The sequence below is a fragment of the Ostrea edulis genome, chromosome 4, assembly GCF_947568905.1.
Source record: "Ostrea edulis chromosome 4, xbOstEdul1.1, whole genome shotgun sequence".
NCBI lineage: Eukaryota > Metazoa > Mollusca > Bivalvia > Ostreida > Ostreidae > Ostrea > Ostrea edulis.
Window position 1 is genome coordinate 70,685,145 of NC_079167.1, and position 27,286 is coordinate 70,712,430.

At 33.7% G+C, this 27,286-nt stretch overlaps 1 protein-coding gene across 3 annotated transcripts in view; it reads right to left on the reverse strand.

Moving 5' to 3' along the window:
• The window catches only part of LOC125670753 (uncharacterized), a 115,770-nt gene that overhangs the window by 52,902 nt on the left and 35,582 nt on the right, over positions 1-27,286 (reverse strand). The window contains exons 1-2 of one of the 3 annotated variants that reach the window (XM_056163657.1): positions 25,817-26,027; positions 25,534-25,722 (exon numbers count right to left, since the gene is read on the reverse strand). The exons of 1 other annotated variant lie outside the window; for it this stretch is intronic. In XM_056163657.1, the coding sequence (XP_056019632.1) occupies positions 25,534-25,722; positions 25,817-25,859 (232 nt within the window). In that variant the 5' untranslated portion in view covers positions 25,860-26,027. Of the gene's footprint in view, positions 1-25,533; positions 25,723-25,816; positions 26,028-27,286 lie in introns of those variants that run through there. One more of the 3 variants, XM_056163658.1, reaches the window with a different exon arrangement.

Sequence of the window (27,286 nt, forward strand, 5' to 3'; positions counted from 1 at the left end):
GTTAACTGATACCACCTCTAGTAAAGCACGTCTATCTATCAACAAGTAACACAATCAAAAGATACATGAAAGGTGAAAATAAGGAACAGTGATCAATCGCATGACTCCTAAAAGCAATACTAAATAGAGGGTTGGGCAAACGCGGACCTCTGGATATATCAGAGGTGGGATCAGGTGCTTAGAGGGAGTAAGCATCCCCTGTCGACCGGTCACACTCGCCGTGAGCCCTATATCCTGATCAGGTAAACGGAGTTAGCCGTAGTCACAATTAGTGTGCCGAGAACGGCCTAACAATCGGTATGAAACAAGTCAGACAGTATTTGATCCACTGATAAGTTGTATTGGGAAACTAGATCATTCGTTATAACGACCATAGAATTTGCGAAATGCCGACTCTAAACGAGTCTGTTGAAATCCCTGCACCTTCAACTTGTTTATCAGAAGCCTGCCTCGATTTAAAACTAATTATATACCGAACAAGTTCTAGTGTTTCGAATGAGTTGAGATATATACACAACATTTGCAGGTGATAATGGAATATTGCTTAATAAGTATGGGAAGTTGACGATGGAGAATCTGGAATCATCCCTTTTGTCATAAAGTTGAGTTGTTAGTTTGCCGTTAATATCTCTTTTCAATAAAAACATCTAAGTATGAAGAAAAAAATGAACAACTCTAAGGTGTCTTTTATTTTGAGTTCACAGGGATATATCAAATCGACATAGGAATGACAAATATTACTGTTAATAGGAAAATGTCGTCCATATATCTAAATGTTGCATTGAAGGTCACATTAAGATATTTTTCTTCTCATGTAGAAGTTTTGGAATGATATTTACTTCATGATAATATGAAATCAGGTCACCTTACAAAGGAGCACAATTTATACCCATAAAAATTCCAACAGGACCTTTACCGTTCCTATAATACACTCCAAACATTTATCACATTCTGAACATTTGCAAACGTGTTCATATGCACTGCAACACTTGCATTTACTAATTTCCAATCCAGGTGTAAAATCTAAATGTGGTAATAACTGAGCTTTTAAACAAATATCCTTGCTTGTACAAAACTGTTTCATGGCATTCTGTAAGCCGGTACGGTTGCTCCTTCCATCTGTTTTGTTCCAGTAGAGATTCGCACTTGTCGGATTTCTGTCCCATCTAGCTCTTCTTGTTTCCTGAACGTATTTTTCGATGTTAGTTGGGGACTTGAAATGATGGCACACGGAGTCCAATCCCAAGAGCTATAGTAGCAAGCACGACTCTTGTTGCTGGTTCCTGCTTACCAAGGTCTGAGATAATTTAGTTTTCAAATTCGCTCTGTATGCAAAGTGAAGATAACGAACAGTGATCAATCTCATAACCCCTACAAATGTATGAAGTTTTGCACAGCAGCGGTTTTTTCGATTGTCAACTTCTTCAATTCTGGATTCCAAGAATATGTAGCCATAGCTTATGGTTTCTAAATCGCTATGAATGATTGTTACAGGAATATTTCTCTTATGCTCGAGGGTCTATCTGGAATTCCACCAACATTTTATCCTAGTCATCTTCTTGTCTAACACTTGGAAACCTTTCATGGCGGATGTACTAATTGTTAGGACAGTCTGGATATTTTGTGATTTGAAGAGGGTTGGGCAGAGCTTAGTCCTCTACCAGTTTGTCCGGAGTGGATGGAGATGCTGTACACTAGGAACTACCACAGTATTTCCTGGATCCTCGCAAAATCCTTTCGACATTCAATTTATCAGTGTATTGAATCAAAACCAGGAAAAATGAAGACAATGAAATCAACATCTATATTTATTTATTTTTTATACATTTATGCTTGATGCTCTTTTATCTCTAAAGAAATCATTGAGAAAATGTTTAGTTTGTAGGTATAGGAATTGTAAAAGTCGGTAGTATTTATGAATTAACGCTATATACGAATGAATTGTATTAAATGTTTTACCATTCATGAATCATATGATCTTCATCAATGCATATACTGTATACGAGTTCCTGAAAAGAACTGGCTTTGATAACAAGAAAACTTCAGGATGAGCATATTTAAGTTGATACTGCCCATGGGTCACAGCTTTAATGGAGACATCAAGTAGTCAAACATCATCTAGATTATTGTCATCAACATCATCACCCTCATTTCCATGATGAATATAATTCTTATTTCTGAGAATAAAACATAACCTTTTCCATACCACACCCCTTATCAGTCCTTGACACCAGGTCGAGGAGAGATACGGGGTGTGATTTGGAAACGGGTATGTCTTTTGTTATATTCATTACATAATTAGAAATAACATTCAAATGCTTTGAATAAACCATAAATAGTATATTAGTAAACCATTTCTGACATAATACATTTTACACTTAATTTGATAGAAAAGGGAAATACTTACTTTAGTTTAAAGCATCAAAAGTAAATTCTGAATGTAACACATTTTATCAAAATTTTAGCACAGTCAGTAAATAAACTCTAAAGCTACATTTAATTTTCAATCTATATTCTATTAAAAAGAAAACATACTTTACAAAGGTAAGAGAGAAACTATTTGAGACTTAATTGTGACGTCACAATAGCTGTATCATGAATAACATTTAAAGTTTAATGGTTTATTTAAGAAATGAATACAACTTTTGAGCTGTTCATGGTCAATATGAACAGATTTTGATTTGAGGCAAATTCTATGTGTGAAGCCCCGAGTCCGAAGTAACCTTGCTAGCTGTACTTTCCGTCCCAAATAAACAGGATGTTATCTGTGTTAACTGTATTACTGTATGTTTTTGTAAAATTGAAAAATTCATAGTAGTCGTTTTTTTGTGTGCAGGTTAATCGAAACGTTGATAATTAAATGTAAAACTTATACGGTACCAATTTTGATGCACCAGATGCGCATTTCGACAAATAATGTCTCTTCGGTGATGCTCAACCGAAATGTTTGAAATCCGAAATAACTATGAAGTTTTAGAGCTAAATATAGCCAAAAACAGCGTGCCAAAAAAGTGGAGCCAAATTCGTCCAAGGATAAGAGCTATGCATGAGGGAGATAATCCTTAATTTTGAAATGAATTTCTAAATTTTATAACAGCAATTAAATATACATCCGTATTTTCAAGCTAGTAACGAAGTACTTAGCTACTGGGCTGTAGAGACCCTCGGGGACTAACAGTCCACCAGCAGAGGCCTCAATCCAGGGGTCATAATGTAAAACTTATACGGTACCAATTTTGATGCACCAGATGCGCATTTCGACAAATAATGTCTCTTCAGTGATGCTCAAGCAGAAATTTTGGAAATCCGAAATAATACCAATCTTGTAAGAGCTAAAAGGAAAACTAGAGTGTCAAAAACCTGAAGCAAAATTCGTCCAAGGATCAGAGCTATGCATGAGGGAGATATCATCCTTAATTTTGAAATGAATTTCTAAATTTTATCCCAGCAATTAAATATTCATTTGTATTTTCAAGCAAGTAACGAAGTACTTAACTAATGGGTTGTAGAGACCCTCGGGGACTAACAGTCCACCAGCAGAGGTCTCGACCCAGGGGTCATGAATATATATATATATATATATATATATATATATATATATATATATATATATAATCCAAATAGAAAGAGTTGATATCACACAGTCAAAATAATTCAATAAAAAGGCAGGAAAATATGCAGTTCCAAAATATATTTATCACACAGTCAAAATAATTCAATAAAAAAGCAGGAAAATATGCAGTTCCAAAATATATTTATCACACAGTTATCTTCACCTTACAGTCAAAATAATTCAATAAAAAAGCAGGAAAATATGAAATATGCAGTTCCAAAATATGTTTACCACACAGTCAAAATAGTCCAGAAAACCCTAGTAATTTGAATATATTTTGGAACTGCATATTTTCCTGCTTTTTATTGAATTATCTCTCTCTCTCTCTCTCTCTCTCTCTCTCTCTCTCTCTCTCTATATATATATATATATATATATATATATATATATAATTTAAAAGAATAAAATCCTCAACACAATAATGTGATAGATCATAGATATAACTTGATTTACGGTATTATATTTATATTACAAATCGCATTTGTTCTATGAACCAACCTGTTTCAGCACGCGACACAATTCGTTCATATTGACTATGAAAGGATTTTGAACTACTTTAAATCACACGACTGAAAGAGGGTAATGATTTGAAGAAAATACAACATGTGTAATAAAGATTTCGCAAAGTCACACCTCGGATTAAGATTGTTAACTTACGAGGATTATCATCCCAATCTTGTAGTCTCCTAGCTCCCAAATACAGTGCACCGTGCAATGTACATAAAAGGCAGAGTAAGACGAAGTAAGACGCCATGTCTATGTTTTGACGTACGTTACAATATGACTGTGACATAGGCGGATCATAGGTATTCCTTTTATGCAACAAAATATAATACATGAGCTGTGCAATACACAAAGAGCCATTATGGTAAAAATTATCAAAATTAACATTTTATTGGAATCTGATGGCCAACAATATTAAAAAGACACGTGTGATGTTTGGTTCAAATATTCAGCATACTTACTGAGATATAGGCTGTCAAATGTTAAGAATATATTTCAATGACAATACAAAAATCACGTTTAACCCTTTAACGCCCAGTGACGCCTTTTGACGCCTTTTATGTGACGACGGGATTAAATTGGGGGCGTTTTGTTAATAATTGGAATATAATGAAACAAATCATATTTTCTAAAAGTAGAGTAAAAACTAAACAATTTTTCTACTCAAAGTTTTTCTGTGCGATGTTGGGAACTAGTTGAAAACACGCATTTAAAATCGCACATCGTTACCGGAAAGTAGGAAAATTAAGCCGAAATGACAAAAATTGTGTTATATTCTGTTAGTAAAATCTTTTCTGAAAAACACAATATTTAAAAACGTATATCATATTCAAAAAGGTTGAAATATTTGCTTCATTTTTTCTTATGATCATATTTAGGTACGGGCAAGTGTCATAGACCTATTTCTTCATGAAAGTAATGCAATTTACAAGTTAAACGTGAAAAAAGTGCACTTTGACGTCATTTGACATTAGCGTGCGTGTGTATTGCGCAAATAAATTATATAACGATACAAAACTATATTTACGTGGGAAAAGTAAATAAATTTGTGGTTGGGTTTTTGTTTTTGTTTTATGAATTAGAACTACTGTTTTACAACCTAAATACAATGTACATTTATTTTCCCTATGTAAGCGTGTCCGCCTTTAGCCTAGGTATACGTGTGTGAACAATGGCTAATGGTATCTTCACATTCACGGATTTTCTTACGGACCCTTACATATTTCACAAATCCATAAAAGTACACGGATTGTTACGATTTAGACATGGATACTAACGAGTGATTTACGAATGCTTGTGATTGACTACGAGTCGGAAATCCGTAAGGACTCGTAAGAAAAATCCGTGATTTTGAAGGTGGTATAATGCGCACGGGATTTGTGGTTTTTTTTTTCTCTCTCTATCTTTTTCACGTACATGTCCGCATTCAGCATAAGTACATTTTTTGTATATGTGTGTGAAAAATGGCTAAAGCGCACGGGATTTGTGTGTTTTTTCTCTCTCTATCTTTTTCACATACATGTATTATATAATCTAGAAGAATAAAGGTTTGTTCACATTTGAGTGTCTCACATGCATGGATTAAAAAAGGTATAGATTTATATTTCCATTAGATGAATAGGCAATAAATATGATGTAGGCTATGGAAAGGACTAAAATGGACATTTTTTATAAGTTATCATTACGAGCACGTTGTCAGTGTGTGTTGGATGTTTACAAGTATGTATACTCATTTAAAAGTGTTAGCGTTTAGATTAGGATTTTTCCCTTTATTTGCAATAATAATCTGTTAGAATTTTTTTTAAAAATAACTTCAGTACAAGTATGTCAAATGAGTTGTTTTAACTAAATATTTCCATTTCTTGTTACGTTGTCATGACTGTAACATAAACAGAGCATAATTTAATCATGGAGTATAGCGCTGAAAGCGATACAAGGCTCAGTTTTGTTGTCCGTTGGGTCACTGTCAGATATTGGTGTAGATGACTACAGTTATGAAGAAGTTTCAATATTAAGGACAATGAATCAGAATATATAGAAACAAAGTCACCAGTGTACACTGGACAGTCATTTGAGTGACATACCGGCGAGGACTTCTACTTCTATACTAGTCGCATCAACTCCATAGCGTAAATATTGTAAAGTTCCATGAAGATGCTGGTCCTTCTCATGAACTTCACTCCTTATATAAGGGGGCGGACAGGGGGTAGCCGTCTCCCCATCTCTTCCCCCGAATAGTGATAAATTGCATATTTCATTTGGGAACTAAAGCGTATTACATGCCAGTTTACCACCCATATGCACTGCAACGGTTATAATATTTATATATAAATATAACAGGATAACGCGATATTGCAAATGTTTTTATATTCTGTATTTGTTAATTGTTTCTTTTATCTGTCAAAACACAATGGGTACGGCATCGAATACGTATATGATCCATTGATGCAGTGGTGAAAAAGGAAAAACGAAAGGGTTTTAAGAAAAGAAGTATAAGAACCTCCCCACTAAACCTCTTTTCTCCCCCTCCCACCTCCTTCCTTTCATCCTCTTATATCATGTATACTGTTACTTTCTGCTGATATTACCTCTTATCAGTTTTGGGGAAACAGCAAAGGATACAGATATGTACGGAACAGAAAGCAGATCGAGTACAGGACGACGTGACCTCAACAAACCACATGCGTATCTTTGATGGGAATTAAACAATTACCCAATATCCAAATGTACAGAGACATATATATAAATACGTATAGGTATTTCTCTGATATGTACTGGTCAGATGACAATGCATCGGTAAATTTCTTTAAATATTTGATGACAATGACAACAATTTTGATCAAATTTCCGTTATTAAAAAAAAAACCCACAAAACACACACACACACACACACACACACACACACACAGCATAAAGTATACAGATATGTAAATACAAAATATTGCGAACTTTTTTAATTATGTCAGATAAAGAGTACGATTGTGTACAGTGCCGACGAAGACTCTCTGATCTACATATAATACTAAATAGTGATGCTTTTAAAAGTACGCTTAAAATATTAGTAATCAATTATCACTACATGTAAAATCATGCGAGAAACTACTCTATTGATTGAATATTATTTAATGTCCCTCTCGAGAATTTTTCACTCATATGGAAACTACTTTGTAAAAAGGGATTCTATTATGTACGGTACACACTCAGTACACAGGGACCTGCAGGATAACCGCATTACATGCAGGTATTTTATACAGGACAGGTACGTACATGTATGTAGCATAATTTTTCAACAGGGGGAGGGGAAGCAGGAAAAAAATCCCTACACCATTGTCTAAATTTCTTAACGTGCAAATAAAAATAAATAAATGGATAAATGAATAGATAAACCAAAAAAAAAACATTTTTAAAAAGTTCTTCTTTAGGACAATCAGCACTTAAATTCTCCAAACTCGAGGTGGGGATGCGGGAGTAACGTGCAACCTTTAAAAAATTCCGAAAATTTTAAATTGAGGAGTGTTACATGTATTAGCGCCGACTCATAAATAATCCCAAACTTCGACTTCTTAAATAGGGGGAGGGGGTTTCGCACCTTTCAATACATGTAAACAAGTTCAATTCATAACTTCGACTTTACATTTTTATATTTCAATACTATTATGAAATATGGGAGGCGGTCACCAAATATATCTTTTAACATTAAAAGATGTTGAGAAAAGTTGGGGGATGGCAACACCCCCTCCCCTATTATACGTGCCTGCAGGAAACACGTTTTATATTCTATGGTTGAACACCCCAGGTACCGTTAAACCTTACAGGCATTACTCTTTAATTGATTTCTCACTAGACGTTGCCCAGTGTCTGATCGGAAACTTCTTCAGTCCGATGAGAAAACGGCTTGCATGTGAGACACACCAGCGAAAAAAGCGTCGGTGCCGATGGTGTAGTTCTCTATGCGTGATCGAGGCGAGACAGTGTATGCATTATTTTTATAATATAAATAGAAAAAATTCAGTAACAATTTAGATCATATAACGCTCAAAATATATGGTACACTGTTTTATCAATATATTCACCGTCGCAAACCACGCCTAATGTACATACATACGGTACTCCCGGACTTAGTAAGGGTGACTAGCGCGGATGCAATATACATGTAGTTGGCTTATTGTATTATAAACGAACCAAGCTATTGACGCATTTATGATCTACTGAACAATATTTTATTAGAATTTGGAGAGTAAAGGTATTTAATTTCTATAGACACATGGTTGTATGTATTGTAGGTTTATAAACCTTGCATGCATATTTGAACTTGTACTGCTAGTTTTCATGATATCATTACGTACATGATGTAAATACTGTGATAGTTTATTGAACAATTTTTCTATTTCAAGGGAAGAAAAGGATCAAAAACTCATTTTAGCGATTTATGGATTATTGTGTTGCCATGGCAACCATAACATCAGGTCATACTACATAATTCAAAACTTGGTGTAGCAGTTTACCGGTCAATTTGTATTTTCATGTGAAGGAAGGGATGAAAATCAACAACGAAAATGTACCGGAAAAAAAACTCAACAACATATTTTTGTGATTCATGGACTCATTTAGTTGCCATGGTAACTGTAAAAATTCGTTACACTGCATAATTGGAAACTTATTTTTATTTCATTTTGAAATTTATATTCTAAAAATATGCGTAGAGAGAGTTTTAACTTTCATTAAAAATTTTCTTTATCAAGTTTTAAGGAACACTTTACAATAATTACAGGTACTATAAGTCTACTGTAACTTATGCGCATATTGTACTTCAATGTTAATGTACATGCATGATTATATCTACAATAAATGACACTAAATTTTATGAATGCATGTTATACATTCATATGAATACAACTATTCCTAAAATTTATTTAAATGAAGGCTGATAAACATTCAATTTGTGCGTTTTAAGTGACGAAAATGGTGAAAAAATACATTTTGGGGATTTATGGGGTATTTTTGTTGTCATGGCAATCGTTACACCATATTTTAGTGCATAATTAAAATCTTCAAGATTTTTCCTTTCAGAATATGCACGGGTTATATTACGAAAATATGACTAGAAAATGCTTTAATTTCAATTTGAAATATTTGTATCAGCTTTCAAGGAAAACTCGAAAATTTCTGGTAGTTAAAAATGACGTTTAAATGACGTTAATCGTTCTCTGAAACAATTGAAAATTTCACTTATTCTCCGTGAGAATCTGGACATGTTGTGTCCCTGAAACGTTCCCGGACATGTGGTCTGATATGTCTGTTTAAATATTCATGTCTTTCTCTACTGAGTCCGCCTGGTGTTATCTCTGGAGGTAGATTCACACTGATTTGGTCGTGATTGCTGAGGATCACTGGGACCTTGTTGTCACCATCTGCATAAAACAACTCCAGGCAGCAGTGCTGAAAAAGTGAAGTGATGAAAGAATAAAATCCATAAAACATTAACGTTATAGATCGTTCATATGACTTGGTTTACGTTATTATAACATGGTGTGCTTTGAAAATGAAATATTCGAACATATTTAATGCTTAAAAGTTAAAAGTACTTATGAATATATAAAATCAGCTGACAAGGGTATTTAAACATCTGCGTGATTTATTGTATTAAAGCTGATTGTCGTGTTTATGAAATGCTGTTCCACGTGCTAAAATAAAAATAATAATCTTATGAGACTATATGTACAAAACATTCATTTTACAGTAATATATATTTGATGAAACTGAAGATAACGAAGAGTGATCAATCACATTACTCCTATAAGAAATACAAAATATATACATGCAGTTGGAGAAACACGGACCCCAGGACACATCAGAGGTGGAATCAGTTGCCTAAAAGGAGTAAGCATCCCATGTCGACCGGTCACACCCGCGTGAGCCCTATATCTTGATCAAGTAAACGGAGTTACCCATAGTCAAAATCAGTGTGCCAAGAACAGTCTAACAATCGGTATAAAACATATCAAACAGCATTTGACCCAATGAGAGGTTGTATTGGCAAACTAGATCGTTATAATGACCATAGAATTTGCGAAAATAAATAAAAGATGTAATACCTGTCATACGTTTTACAGGTTTGTATCTGACTATGGAACTGGTGGCAGATTCATCTATCTGAGTGTATTACACCTACATTGTTAATGATTCACCGCTATAGAATTAGAGAAACGGCCAATTTCTTACCTATGATAGTATTTTGAAATATACAATACATACAAATATCTGTTTTATAGAGAATGCGTTTGTTATATTAAATACGTGCTCCCTCTGTTTGTATGTCTGGGTTTGTGTTTCGGCGTCTGAAATACTAAATCATCATTATATTGTTTAAATACATTTCACCTGAATGGTCAGCCAAATTCGTATACCTTGGTGTTTTATTCAACTTTAATGGTAACTACAATTGTATGCAAAACAATTAGCATGCCAAGGTGTTCTCATTAAAATAAAAGGTTTAAAATATATGCCGTAAACAAAAGCAATATTGACACTTATTATACATATGAATTATGATTGTGAAGCATGGGGTAGTCATAATATCAGAGATGTAGAGAATATACTGAGTTTATACATTCTGCCTCGGTGTATTCTAAAATTGGGAGACTACCTATGAAAATCATTCAATATTTTAGAATGTTCACATTTTGGTTTAAAGTTTTACATAGTGAAAATTGTAATATTAGAAAATGTTATCATGCGTTAAATTACAACTGTGATAAAATGAAAACTTGCAGGAAAATGTGATACATTTAGTGTGATGAAGAGAACACTACTTTTAAAAATGTAAAACTTATACGGTACCGATTTTGATGCACCAGATGCCGCACATTTCGACAAATAATGTCTCTTGAGTGATGGTCAAGCCGAAATTCTGGAAATTCGAAATAACAATAAACTTGTAAGAGCTAAACGGAAAACTAGAATGCCAAAAACTGGAGCCAAATTCGTCCAAGGATAGAGCTATGCATGAGAGAGATCATCCTTAATTTTGAAACGAATTTCTAAATTCTATCGCAGCAATTAAATATACATCCGTATTTTCAAGCTAGTAACGAAGTACTTAGCTACTGGGCTGTAGAGACCTTCGGGGACTAAAAAGTGATGCTAATTATAAAACAGAGGTTGACCAATATATTTGTTAAAAGTTTAATTGAGAAAATTGTTTTTCAGGGTGTAGTTTTTACAAACATGTTAATTATTGATCACTTTTCTTTACAGTATCAATATTACCTTTGTAAAGCTATACCTAATATGTACAAAAGGCGTATTAGTCAAATTAGATTTATCATTTTCTCACAATCTTGAAAATGAAACAAGCCGCTATAATAATATACTAGAATATATAGTATGTACATTCTGTAAACAAAATGACTTACAGGATGAATACCACTTTGCATTAATTTGCCCTCATTATGAGGAACTTCGTCATAGATATATCCAAAAACATTATTGGCAAAAATCATGTGTTTTTAAATTTGTGCAATCTTTAAGTGTTCATGAACTTTGTAATTCAGGTAAATATGTCTTGCACTTAATTTTCGAGAAAACATTCTTGTTTATGAACTATTCTCCATAGAAATACTTAGATATAGTATATGTATATTTAAATTTGTACGGCGACAAACAGTGCTATTTCGATGTATTTATTTATAGATGTAACATTAGAATATGATAAGATGTATGCGTTAAGCAATAAAGAGATTATAAATATACATTGTGCAATTTGATCGAGTAATAAATACTTTAGAGAAAATAACTATAACATCTTGTGGAAAAAAATGTATTTCACTTCATTTTCAGGATCGTATTTTTATTGGTGGAAATATAAACGTAGAAATAGTCCTAATAAAACTGTAAAAGGTCAACAAAGATCTTTAAAATCCCCAGAGAGTTGAACATCCAGTTGTTTTAAGCGATATAATCAATGTCGACACTATTGCATGTACATTTGTCACGAATGATTACCTTTCAACAAAATCTTACAATATATATGTATATTGTTACTAGCTTTCAAATGTCTATTACTCCATCTATTTGGACTTTTACAAATAATTGAAAAGAATCTTACCTCAGCTATTTCTATTTCTAGCTAATCTCCCGCTTCAAAGTGATGAAACACGCGATGCAGACCCAAAGACGCACATATGACGTGAATCAAACTGATGTATGCTATGTATGTATAACAAAATAAAAGAAAAAAATACTGTTATGCTATTAAAACTTTTCTTCAAAATACAGTTTAGATTGTTCTTGTACACCATTCGATAAAACGACAAGAGAATATCCTTAAAACACGTATCAAATTATTAATGAACAACCACCGAATAACATTGATTTATTATATAGCTAATAAATAGTCTATTATAAAATCTGCGTAAAATATAGAGAATGTTAGCGTTCAATATCCTGAGAATGTATTGAACCCTAACTTTGCATTGCGTAAATTGTGTGCGCCCGAAACATTCCGAGTATGAGCGTTCAATATTGACCTAACTGTAACGACATAAACAAGCCAAAATAGCAGACGATGGTCCTCCGAATCTGACAGAATCGGTATTTGATATTTACTTAAGCAAAATGTTTTACTGTACATAAATTATGATGTCCCCATTCACAAAATCAGTTTGCTTCATGCATCAATGACGGGTTAAATATCGAACAGTTAAGAAATGCATGCTGTTATTGCACACTGTCAATATTGATGAATTCTCGTCTATTTTGGAGTAGTTTGAGTGAAAAGGGATATAATTTAACAACGAAATACTTTAGCTATATAATAAAAGGGTTATTGAACTTATATTGGTGAATATTGGCACTCGTTGGCTGTCAAAATGCACTCGCAAGTTCGTGCATTTTCACAGCCAACTCATGCCAATATTCACCAATATAAGTTCAATAACCCTATATTATTTTAGCCCAGTTATTGTAAATCTACTGTAACTCTTAAAAATTCCATTTCTTTCTAAGAGGTTCATCTGAAAGATGTTACAAATTAAGGATGACAAAGTACATGTTATATGGCATCTTGAAACTGTTCGATAAGTATATGCATTTGGATACATGCTTTTAATCAGATATTGATTTTAAGAATTATGAAAAAATGTGCATATGACATCCGTCATCTCATGGTGCAATGAGGTCTATATCGGGATGATTAAATTTGGTGCAGTTCATATATCAAATATATGGACACCACCCCTGGAATATTATACAATGATTCAAGACTTATCTATAATTGATAAACTTTTTTCCAAATCCATATGATTATTTAGCATAATATAAAAGCATAAAACCACAAGTAAAGCACTTATCTATCTTTACAACCTTTCCCTTCCTCCCAGAAAGTCAAAGTGGCTGACCATATCTTTTTTCTTTCTTTGATTTTCCTCATTAATGTATACTTTACCTGATATCAAAATTCTGTGTTGTAGAAACAAATTAGGTCTGTCGTCCTTAAATATCACATTCCCTGGTAAAATTCACAGTTTTGCAGGAAAAGAACTTCAGAGTACTTCACGCTTGTGACGTCAACATATACATGTCTTTAGTTGTGTCACGAGAAATACATCATAACTGTTCAGCGGTATTCATTACCGCTACATATGGAGTTAAAAGCTGTTGTAAATTTGCTCGTCAAACATCGATTGAAATTCCTTTCTTGGTGTTGTGTATAACACCATTTTCATCTCTAATATTTGCGGTGGAAATTTGATACTACACCATAACATTGAAATCGTTCACAATAAGCATGGAAAATAACAAAAAGAAAATGTTTTTATAAGTGCAAAATTGTTCAAAGACATATTTTTAGAACTTTAAAGAATTTGGGTCACTGTTCTATATCAGTGCATTCTCTGATGGTCGATTTGGTATCTTGCTGGAAAAAGTTGACGGTGTATCATACTTCATACATAAAACAAACGTCATCAGCATATTTTTACCGGAAATTCGAAAACACATTGTACACTACGTAGATACGGTAAAATAAATAGCAGGAAAAAATTTCATAAGATTTGAAATTGTTATTTACTTTAAACACCCTTTGACTCTCACTTCAAAGCGTATTCTTCGAATGTGCGGAAGTTAGATAATCATATCTTTTTTACTTACCTGTGCAGTTTTCGCCTGTATGACCGGTTTCACACTGCAGACATGTACCATTGTTAATGTCACACATCTCACAGTGCTTAGGACAATCACGCTGACAGACTTTTCCAAATCTGAATTCTCGACACACAGTGCAATTCTGATTTATAACGTCACACTCCGTACACAAAGACGAACATGTTTTACATAATGATGAACAGTCCCCTATAATGAATGCACCGTGATAAATACCCACAACCAATAATCATAACATATACAGCCACAATAACAATCTCGTTCAAACTTTACCATTGATTAAATGTATATATAATGTATGTGTATCTGACCTGTGATATACTGTATTTATACTGTATCTGTAACTGACCTGTGATATACTGTATTTATAATGTATATGTAACTGACCTGTGATATACTGTATCTATAATGTCTGTGTAACTGACTTATGATATACGGTATCTATTATGTATGTATAACTGACCTCTGGTATACTGTATCTATAATGTCTGTGTAACTGACCTGTGATATACTGCATCTATAATGTATGTGTAACTGACCTGTGATATACTGCATCTATAATGTATGTGTAACTGACCTGTGATATACTGTATCTATAATGTCTATATAACTGACCTGTGATATACTGTATCTATAATGTCTATATAACTGACCTGTGATATACTGTATCTATAATGTATGTGTATCTGACCTGTGATATACTGAATCTATAATGTATGTGTAACTGACCTGTCATATACTGTATTATTAATGTATGTGTATCTGACATGTGATATACTGTATCTATAATGTATGTGTATCTTACCTGTGATATACTGTATCTATAATGTATGTGTAACTGACCTGTGATATACTGTATTTATACTGTATCTGTAACTGACCTGTGATATACTGTATTTATAATGTATATGTAACTGACCTGTGATATACTGTATATATTATGTATGTATAACTGACCTGTGATATACTGTATCTATAATGTACGTGCAACTGACCTGTGATATACTGTATCTATAATGTCTGTGTAACTGACCTGTGATATACTGTATATATAATGTATGTATAACTGACCTGTGATATACTGTATATATAATGTATGTATAACTGACCTGTGATATACTGTATCTATAATGTATGTGTATCTGACCTGTGATATACTGTATCTATAATGTATGTGTATCTGACCTGTGATATACTGTATCTATAATGTATCTATAACTGACCTGTGATATACTGTATCTATAATGTATGTGTAATTGACCTGTGAAATACTGTATCTATAATGTATGTGTAATTGACCTGTGAAATACTGTATCTATAATGTATGTTTAATTGACCTGTGATATACTGTATCTATAATGTCTGTGTAACTGACCTGTGATATATGGTGTCTATTATGTATGTATAACTGACCTGTGGTATACTGTATCTATAATATATGTGTAACTGACCTGTGATATACTGTATCTATAATGTAAGATAAGATAAGATAAGATAAGATATTCTTTATTTCCTCCAAATTAATGGAGAGTATATCATAATCAAATTATAAACTTATTTGAACAGAACAGAAAAAAAACCATATTTATAGTATGTACATATTTGAAACTAATGATTATAATCTACAGATTACGGCAGTCTATGACAAAAAAACCTCTATTTTTATACAATGTATTTGCAACAGTTAGCATGATTTGCTTCCATTTTGCATAAGAAATATTTTCAAAGCTTGTACCTTGAACACAACCGATTAAAGATAAAAATTGCCATTCATGATCTTGATATTCAAACAAAGCATACTCTTCTACACTGAGTATTTGTAGAATATTTTCAAGCATAGTGTCTCTGTCTTCCAAGAGGTTAAAACAACTTAGCATAAGATGCATATTAAGATTATGCGTATTCCTATTACATAATGGACACAATTTACAAACAATTTTCATTGAAGACACTTGTACTAAAAAGTTAATCAACAATCTTTTGGACGGGTCGTCCTTAACAATTTGCCATAATCTATTAGGCCTCAGCTTTGTGTGTATTTTGCTGAAAAAGTACATATCAGTGTCCACAGAAAGAGAAGCAAGCCATTGCCTTTCTTCTGTTGCCCATATTGCTTTAATAACAAGTTTGGAAAAATCACATTTGTTAAAAACTGTGGCACTGTTGTTTTTGAATAAGTCAATAACTTGATATTTTTCTGCTGTTTGTAACATAATTTTGGTTGAAAAATATTTTTCAGATATCTGAGCATCGACTAGATATTTATAAACTTTATAATGTACAGACGTTTTGTCTGATCTGTGAAGTCTGCCTAGAAACAATAGGCGACACTTGTCTATATAACCCTGTATGGTCCACAGTCCAATATTTGAGATGCTGGAAAGTGATGGGGAAAATTTAGAAAATCCTTGAATGATTCTTGAAAAATGCCTTTGTATATATTCAAGATGTTGTGTGTCCGTAAGTGTTAATGAAGGCCAGATCTCACAAGAGTAGAGGACAGAGGGTAACACGACACGTTTCCATATTTTTGATGAAACAGCTGGATGGATGTCAGAGTTATTAACACCAATAGAATATAATGAGTGAATTTTTGATCTTGCTGCTTTACACACTCGTTCCGCTAGTTTATCACTTTTCATATTTCCTTGTAGAAGGCAACCAACATAAACAGTACTATCAGACCGAGGGATTTCATTACCAAAAAGAGTAATGCTATAAAATACAGAACATTTGTACGTTTTGTTAAATACAATTGATACACTCTTACATGGATTATAATGAAGTCTCCAAGTAAATGCATACTTTTCTACCTGGTTTAGTAAACATTGTAAGGACCTTGGTGAATTGCTTAATAAAGCAGTGTCATCTGCTAATAAAATACCTGGGATATGTATATCACCTAATATAAGACCATCGTTAGTTTTGCATATTTCGTGTAACAAATCATTTATATACACAAGAAACATAAATGCACTGAGAACTCTACCTTGTCCTACACCTTGTGATATTTTGAAAAGTTTGGAGTTTATACCACCGAATGATACAAAACATTTACTGTCATCATACCAGTTTTTTATAAGTTGCCATAGTCTTGTGTCAATATTAAGGTGATACAATTTATATAAAAGACCATTATGCCAAATTCTATCAAAGGCTTTTTCGTTATCTAAAAATGCACAAAACACTGGAGAACCTTTGTCTACATAGTAACTAATGATTTCTCTTAAAACATAACATGCTGGAACGGCACCATGATCATTCCTAAATCCAAATTGTAATTCATGAGGAAATGATATACCACTATTTATGAAACCATCTTCAATTCTTGATAGTATTATTTTTTCAAACAATTTGCTCACAACAGATGTCAACGTAATCCCTCTATAGTTCGTAGGGTTACACTTATCCTTATTTTTACCTTTGTATATAGATATGATTTTTCCAACTTTGAAGATTTCAGGTACGTATTTTTCTTTAATTATAGCGTTAAATAGTAGACACAATTTTTCAGCAAGTATTTTTCCACTGTGTATAAGATGTTCATTTGTGAGGAAATCCGGACCAGGAGCTTTTCCTTTAGAGAGTAGTTCAATTTGGTGTTTGATCTCCTGAACGGTTATGGCGTCTCGTTGTTCGAAAACAGTATCGTGGTGGTTCAAATTCCTATTGATGTTCTCTACGGTTTTGTCTATGTGGGTTTTGAATTCCTCATCAAACTTTTTAGGATGATACTCTTCGTTGGCAAGATCAGAATAGTATGTCTGCCATAGATTGCACATATCCGCGATGTTTTCTGCGATGAAATCTTTATATTTCAATTTAGTAGGTAATCTTGTACTAGAACGCTTTTTGTTTTTCCACGCAGTTTTATAAAAAGTTCCTATATCAATTTCGGCGGCTTTTTCAATTTCATCAAATATTGTACGATTCCAATCTGTTTGTGCGAGCCGATGCAGCTTTCTAAATTTACGTTTTGTATTTTTGTAGTTTATGTATGATCCCCTGTGTTTATCTCTTGGTGATCCGTCAGATTTCCAAATCCTTCTTGAGTTCCGCATTTCGTAATGGGCATTCTGCAGTTCTGATTTTTTCCAGTATGGTTTAAGATGTGGATTGAATTTTCCATACGGTATATGTTCATCAGCAGCTGATAGAAGTGATGCGGTAATGTTGACAAGGAACATATCAATGTTTTCCTTCGATAACAGTTCTGTTTCTACTGAGTTCAGAACGTTAGTACATGTATTCTGGAATGCTGTTAAGTCGGTACTGTCGGCAGATTTCCATTTGATAACGTTTCTTGAAAAGTCTGGAGGGAGGTTGGAGAAAACATTAGGAACATCGATTTCACATAGTAGTGGACAATGGTCAGAGACTTTATATTCAAAGTCTTGAAATATTTCTTTATATTTAACTTCTTGTGAAATATATTCAGGGACAAAGATGTAGTCAAGTAGAGACTTGAATTGTTTATCTTTAGTTTGGAAACTAAATTGATTCCCAGATGTAAATAGACTACACATATTTCTATCCTGTATATTTTGAATGAGAAGTTTTGATTTCGGACTTTCGTACTTATTTTGAACGTCTGTGTTAAAATCACCACACAGTACTACAGGACCAATTTCAGTTAATTCATCAAACAAATCGAATACATCTTGCATCACGACTTTGTATTCTTCATAGTTAAGGTTTGTTGAAGGAAGAAGACATCCTATAATGAACATTTTCTGTGAATGATATTCGATTTCTATTGCCATGATTCTTTCATTTGTCTTTATATGTACCTCTCGAACATTAAAATCACTAGAATTTCGAACAAGGAATGCTATTCCTCCTCTTGTGATGTTATGTTTCGATATTCCTGGAGTAGCAAAACATGTTATATTTTCTGGGAATGACGTACGTAATACTGATAAGCAGTTTTTCGGAAGCCAGTGTTCAGATATGAAAACGACATCTGAAAATTCAAGCACATCAGATAACTCTGAAAGGCAGCTGAACACTCCATGTACGTTCCAACATGAGAGGATCATAAAGGTTATGAAAAGAGGCGATACTGACATTACAGTTTTTCTGAGCGGTCCGGTTCAGTGTTTCTGTCATTCCGGATAATCCAATCCCTAATAGAGATGGTATCTGGCCAGAAATCTGGATCTTGGGTTTTCTCGTAGTCATCTTCAGCGATGTTTGCACGAATTACAAATGTAGGGAACCTTCTTGCTGAATGATGAGCGAGGAGAAATATGCTCGATACGTTGACATCTTTATTTTCGCACCATTCTTCAATGTCTGCCTTGACGTCCTCGTATGTTGTGCCCCTTGCCTTAATGTTTGCTAAAACAATGCGTTTGGTTCGGCGCTTGTTTCTAACAAACGTATAGCCTGTAAAAGATGTTTTGGTTCCAGCAAGGTTATCACTATTCCCCTCCAAAGATGCTAGAGCATTTGCGTAGGTTTTTGTCATATTGTGGTTTTCTACTTTCTCTGATTCTTTTCTGTCACGTAACGTAGAGGCATTTACTTCCGGAAAAGTAGTTAGAACACCTCGATCCATTAATATTCTTTCATCAGTTTGTTTGTGAATCCGCGTCACTTCTCCATCGCTTTTCGTGCTGTTAGTGTTCTCATTTTCACTGTGTCGTGTAGTCTTTTGTTGCTGCACAATTTGAGTTTGTTTATCAGCAGAAGGCATTTTGGGAGATCCCTTTGTATTCTGATGACCCCTTTGGATTTTCCTTAATTCCCTCAATATTTCTTCGTTGGATTCATTGGCGTCCTCGCAGGACTTTAGCCTTTGCCGTAGGAATTTGATTTCGGATTTTAGTTGTGCTGTACTATCTGCCAGTCTGTTTTTTTCTTCCGCACAAGTTGAAATTTCTGTTTGTAGACGATTGTTATCTGCACGTAATTGACGAATGTCGTTAGTTTTTGACCGTAGTTCACAAGCAAAGGTCGCTTTCAGTTCTGTTAGAGATTCCCTGATAGGGAGGAGTTCTTTGCGCATAAGGTCTTCCATGATATGTAGGGGTAGACTATATGTATCCATACCTTCTTCGTTTGTGTTACCAACAATACTCTGCGACAAGTCTTGTGACATGGCGTGTTTCAATTTGTGCTTGCTGATGACTTCCCTCAGGAACTCAGAGGTCGACACAATGCCCTCCACAAAAGCAAATATATAGTATACATCACTTGCGTATTTTTCGGTCACTGATTTTCCAGTGCCTCGTTGGCGCCTTTCTGTTAGAAAACCTTGAGGAAAATCTTCTATTTTGGATTTCGCATAGTCATACAAACTTTGTCTTATATCATTTAGTTGTTCGGGTTCTTCACAATATTTCCCCACTATGTTAAGAATGAAAGCCTCCTTATCATATTGACCGAATTGTGTTTTTATTTCTTCAAAGATTTCATTGTCAACCTCATCTACATCTTGTGTACAATAGATGTTATCTTCATCACATTCGTTCTCACAGTCTTTGGAAGAAGTCATATTTATGAACAAAGGATGAAACACATGCTGACATCAACTATGGAAACACCCTGTATTTGTCAAACCATCGAGCGTGACGCCTTTTCCAAGACACGTTTTTGTCACACTTGAATGATCATATAAAGGTAAACAAAAATGTTTGACCGGAAGTGCCTTAAAGTAGCAAAAGTTGCACTTATTTTCTTAACTTGAAAATGTACACACTAAACTGGTGCTACAAAGTGTTGAAATACCTATTCTGTTGAATATCTGATGTCTGTAAGTACGTATTCGAAGAATAAAACGAATGCACCGTTCATCTACACGTTTACTATCGAGGTATAATGTCTGTGTAACTGACGTGTGATATACTGTATCTATAATGTATGTGTAACTGACCTGTGATATACTGTATCTATAATGTATGTGTAACTGACCTGTGATATACTGTATCTATAATGTCTGTGTAACTTACCTGTGATATACTGTATCTATAATGTATGTTTAATTGACCTGTGATATACTGTATCTATAATGTATGTGTAACTGACCTGTGATATACTGTATCTATAATGTCTGTGTAACTTACCTGTGATATACTGTATCTATAATGTATGTTTAATTGACCTGTGATATACTGTATCTATAATGTATGTTTAATTGACCTGTGATATACTGTATCTATAATGTCTGTGTAACTGACCTGTGATATACGGTATCTATAATGTCTATATAACTGACCTGTGATATACTGTATCTATAATGTCTGTGTAACTGACCTGTGATATACTGTATCTATAATGTATGTGTAACTGACCTGTGATATACTGTATCTATAATGTCTGTGTAACTGACCTGTGATATACTGTATCTATAATGTATGTTTAATTGACCTGTGATATACTGTATCTATAATGTATGTGTAACTGACCTGTGATATACTGTATCTATAATGTCTGTGTAACTTACCTGTGATATACTGTATCTATAATGTATGTTTAATTGACCTGTGATATACTGTATCTATAATGTATGTTTATTGACCTGTGATATACTGTATCTATAATGTCTGTGTAACTGACCTGTGATATACGGTATCTATAATGTCTATATAACTGACCTGTGATATACTGTACCTATAATGTCTGTGTAACAGACCTGTGATATACTGTATCTATAATGTCTATATAACTGACCTGTGATATACTGTATCTATAATGTCTGTGTAACTGACTTATGATATATGGTATCTATTATGTATGTATAACTGACCTGTGGTATACTGTATCTATAATGTCTGTGTAACTGACCTGTGATATACTGTATCTATAATGTATGTATAACTGACCTGTCATATACTGTATCTATAATGTCTATATAACTGACCTGTGATATACTATATCTATAATGTCTATATAACTGACCTGTGATATACTGTATCTATAATGTCTATATAACTGACCTGTGATATACGGTATCTATAATGTCTATATAACTGACCTGTGATATACTGTATCTATAATGTATGTGTAACTGACATGTGATATACTGTATCTATAATGTATGTATAACTGACCTGTGATATACTGTATCTATAATGTATGTTTAATTGACCTGTGATATACTGTATCTATAATGTATGTATAACTGACCTGTGATATACTGTATCTATAATGTCTATATAACTGAGCTGTGATATACTGTATCTATAATGTCTATATAACTGACCTGTGATATACTGTATCTATAATGTCTGTGTAACTGACCTGTGATATACTGTATCTATAATGTCTATATAACTGACCTGTGATATACTGTATCTATAATGTATGTGTAACTGACCTGTGATATACTGTATCTATAATGTATGTATAACTGACCTGTGATATACTGTATCTATAATGTATGTGTAACTGACCTGTGGTATACTGTATCTATAATGTATGTGTAACTGACCTGTGGTATACTGTATCTATAATGTATTTGTAACTGACCTGTGATTTACTGTATATATAATGTATGTGTAATTGACCTGTGTTATACTGTATCTATAATGTATGTGTAACTGACCTGTGATATACTGTATCTATAATGTCTATATAACTGACCTGTGATATACTGTATCTATAATGTCTATATAACTGACCTGTGATATACGGTATCTATTATGTATGTATAACTGACCTGTGGTATACTGTATCTATAATGTATGTATAACTGACCTGTGATATACTGTATCTATAATGTCTGTGTAACTGACCTGTGATATACTGTATCTATAATGTCTGTGTAACTGACCTGTGATATACTGTATCTATAATGTATGTGTAACTGACCTGTGGTATACTGTATCTATAATGCATGTGTAACTGACCTGTGATTTACTGTATCTATAATGTCTGTATAACTGACCTGTGGTATACTGTATCTATAATGTATGTGTAACTGACCTGTGATATACTGTATATATTATGTATGTGTAACTGACCTGTGATATACTGTATCTATAATGTATGTGTAACTGACCTGTGATATACTGTATATATAATGTATGTACAACTGACCTGTGATATACTGTATCTATAATGTATGTGTAACTGACCTGTGATATACTGTATCTATAATGTCTATATAACTGACCTGTGATATACTGTATCTATAAGGTATGTGTAACTGACCTGTGATATACTGTATCTATAATGTCTGTGTGACTGACCTGTGATATACTGTATCTATAATGTATGTGTAACTGACCTGTAATTTGACATTTACTGCCTCTATACCCATCCTGACATTCACATGTACCGTCCAACTCATCACATGACCCAGGTACACATCCAGGAGAGCATTCATGTTCACACCAGACACCATAGTGTGACCCGTCACAAGATTGACAGGTGCTCTCTGGAGTAGACTTTGTACAAGGAATCCCCAGAGTGTTTACTTCACAAACTAAATCATTCAGATACCCTGAATTACAGACACATTAAAGACAGTGAAATACATTGTATTATACACATATCTAAAACATTTATAACAACCTATCATTCTCTCACTAGCTGATGGACAACCATTTTTCACTGATAAATGCTAATAATGTGTTACTGTGTTGATGGTATCAATAATTTCTGTGGATATTGATAAACTTTGATATTTAACGTAGTTTGTACTGTGAGTTGTGATATTCACCGACTAGAGCTCAGGAAATTACTGTCGGTACATTCTGCAGTAAACAATGACGATACAGTCTGTGGCCGTTGATCTCATGCAAATGTGAAGATGGGCCGTGGACGGGGACCAAAATTTACATGATAAAAGGGGTGTTATAAAACAATTTTTGATGAAAAACACCATAGAATAATGAGACATGGCCAAACTGCAGATTGACGTTTATTTTTGTTATAGGATGTCAATCTCTAAGTACATAAATCTTGATACAACATTCATAAGTGTGCCTTATATTTGTTGCATATTCAATGACACCAGTCTGGGTGATCTAATGTGTGTATTTGGTAAACTAATAACAAATAAATTAAACAAGAAGTATCATCAAGTAAACAAATCAAAAGGATGGATTCTTCCATGTACATTTTTGTGTTTGGTGTTGTATTTCTCTCGATTAGATGACAAACAATATGTACATCACGAAAAAGTGTTTTAAAATTGTTTGTTTTGAAACACTCCAAAGTACAAACAAATTGAATACCAGTATTTCCCAGTACCAACAGATGTTATCAGCACCAAGCGCATTAATGATCATCAAGACCAACAGTAATTATAACCAAAGAATGACACTCTCAGTACGTTTGCTGCATTAAACTGTTTTAAGGTATTCAAATACCCAAGTTAAACAATCACTGAAAGTATTCAAGATCCCAAATAACAATCACATTGAAGGCATTCGAACAACGACAATATCACCTGCATATGGTGTTTATATATCTCAACTGATTCGATATGCAAGAGCTTGTTCTGGGTATAGTCAGTTTTTAAATCGAGGTAAGCTACTGACAAACAAGTTGATGGTACAGGGATTTCAACAGTCTCGATTAAAGTCAGCATTTCGCAAATTCTATGGTCGTTATAACGATCTAGTTCGTCAATACAACCTCGCATTGGGTCAAATGCTGTCTGACGTGTTTCATACCGATTGTTAAGCCGTTCTTGGCGCACTGATTTTGACTGCGGATAACTCCGTTTACCTGATCAGGATATGGGGCTCACGGCGGGTGTGACCGGTCAACAGGGGATGCTTACTCCTCCTAGGCACCTGACCCCACCTCTGGTGTGTCCAGGGGTCCGTGTTTGCCCAACTATCTATTTTGTATTGCTTGTAGGAGTTATGAGATTGATCACTGTTCGTTATCTTCACCTTGCATTCAAATTCCCGATTTTTTTCTTTCATACAAGCTAACATATATTTGTCGAACTATGTATGACTAATATACAATTCAATTCAATAGAAAATTAATTATCTACCACAACTATACCTTTGAGTTTGAATTCACATAATCCCAAAGCTCCAAAACTTGTCCTATTGATAATGATGACATCTCCATACAAGGGTCGATCACAATTGACAGTTTGTTCGTAAATTACAAATGTAAAAGGTTGTCTTTCATCTGAACAGACGTGTTGAGAAGAATATTCACTCGAGTGATCCTGTACTTGTATTTCATAATTGCCTACAAAATAAATAAATGAATGTTTGATAATTGAAATCAATAATTGAACAGCTGATTAACCACTAAAACAAAAACATTGTAGCATTACTAACCTCCTTTTAGCCTAAGTTGGACACCAGCTACGGTTAGGGATTGGTTAAACTGAATTTTCCAGTATTCTCCTACACCTTTATTTGTCGTAGCACAAGATGTGATATCTTCGTCTACAGCACTGTGGGGTCCGTTTAGGGGTACTGGATGAGAGCTTTGTGAAACACTGTACCCCACAAACGAAAGAACACCTAAACGTTTGAATTATCAAATTCGTTAATACATTGTACACAAATATGATCGGAAAATATGTTTTTAAATTTCAGTATATAAATATGTACAGACCTTCTGGAGAACAAAACACTAAGATGGCAATCAGCAGCTTCATCTTTGTTATTCAACCTCCCATTCAGCTATATCACATGATGAATTTCTGTCTATCATATCCGAGTTTATATTTCATCACTCAAACCAGGAAGAAGTGATGCTTGTATTTGTATTAGAATATACACGCAAACAAGATCAACACTTTATTTGAAATAACAGAATAAGGAAATGATTGTTGTCTATATTAAAGTGTTGACTACGTAACATATCAACCATCAGCTACATTATGAATATACTTGTACTAATGACAATCCTAATGTATCCATTATTTTGCATTCTACAATCGATATTCTAACATTTTAGCATGTACTATACATTAAGAATATAGGTACACTTTTGGAGAATTTCATGATTCCAGTAATATTGATCACATCACATCACAATTTATTCCTCTTTCAACTATATAGTCTAGGTGGGCAGTCATTACTAGTGATATCTGAATTGCTGAAAATAATGTCCTGAATACCTTTATTTTGAAAGGTTTGATATTCAGAGAGCCTTGATCTTTCACTTAGTGTCATATCGTCATTTCTATCACAAAATCTGCTGAAGATTATGACAGATGGGCTAAATTTGAAGTTTTCAGTAATACTCTAACACTTTACAAAACAACCAGAGATACATGACAGGATCCTGTAAATCTTTTACAGAGACAGATTGCAGGTTTGTTCTCTGAAGCCTATATCTTCCATCCTCACGAAAATATCAACTGCCGTCAAGTATGTTCATGTATTGTGTCGTTGTCAGGAAGATGCAACTGAAAACTATTACATTCAACAATTCATTATTGTCTTTACGTAATGTTATCTCTGTACATTTAAGCTGTTACAAGGATATACCGAAATAATAATGATTAAGACTAATTATATTTTAATTCTTTCATGTCAATGTACTGGCACAACAGTGCAGATAAAGCTCATATATTGTAATTGGGCTGTGTTTTGTTCTTTTCTATATTAAAGTGACTTCACTTCTAACTGGAACTGGAATAAGACATTCTGCGGACGTGTTTCCGTTTTCCTCTGTATTTACGATTTAATCATTTATTTCTTAAGGACTAAAATATTAAATTGTCTTGGTCTAATTTTGTTCTGTAGGATATCCAGGTACGGATATCTTGATGATGGTTGAATTTGAAATACTTTTTTTCAAAACATGGGAGAAAAAGGCGTTGTAAAAAGAGACGGAAGAATTAACAGGAAATGTAAGTGAAACGCATGCAAGTGTTACATGTAGTGAAGGGGACAACTCGTCACTCAAGAGCGCACTGGGATCGGCAAATCCGATATTATATGGAACACCTGACAAAGACCAAAACACATCAACGGCTATTAGCACAGAATTAGACGGTGAAGATACCGATGATATGAGGCGACAAAAGTGAAAAACAATAACAACATGTTCTGAAGAAGCTTGATATTTTACATG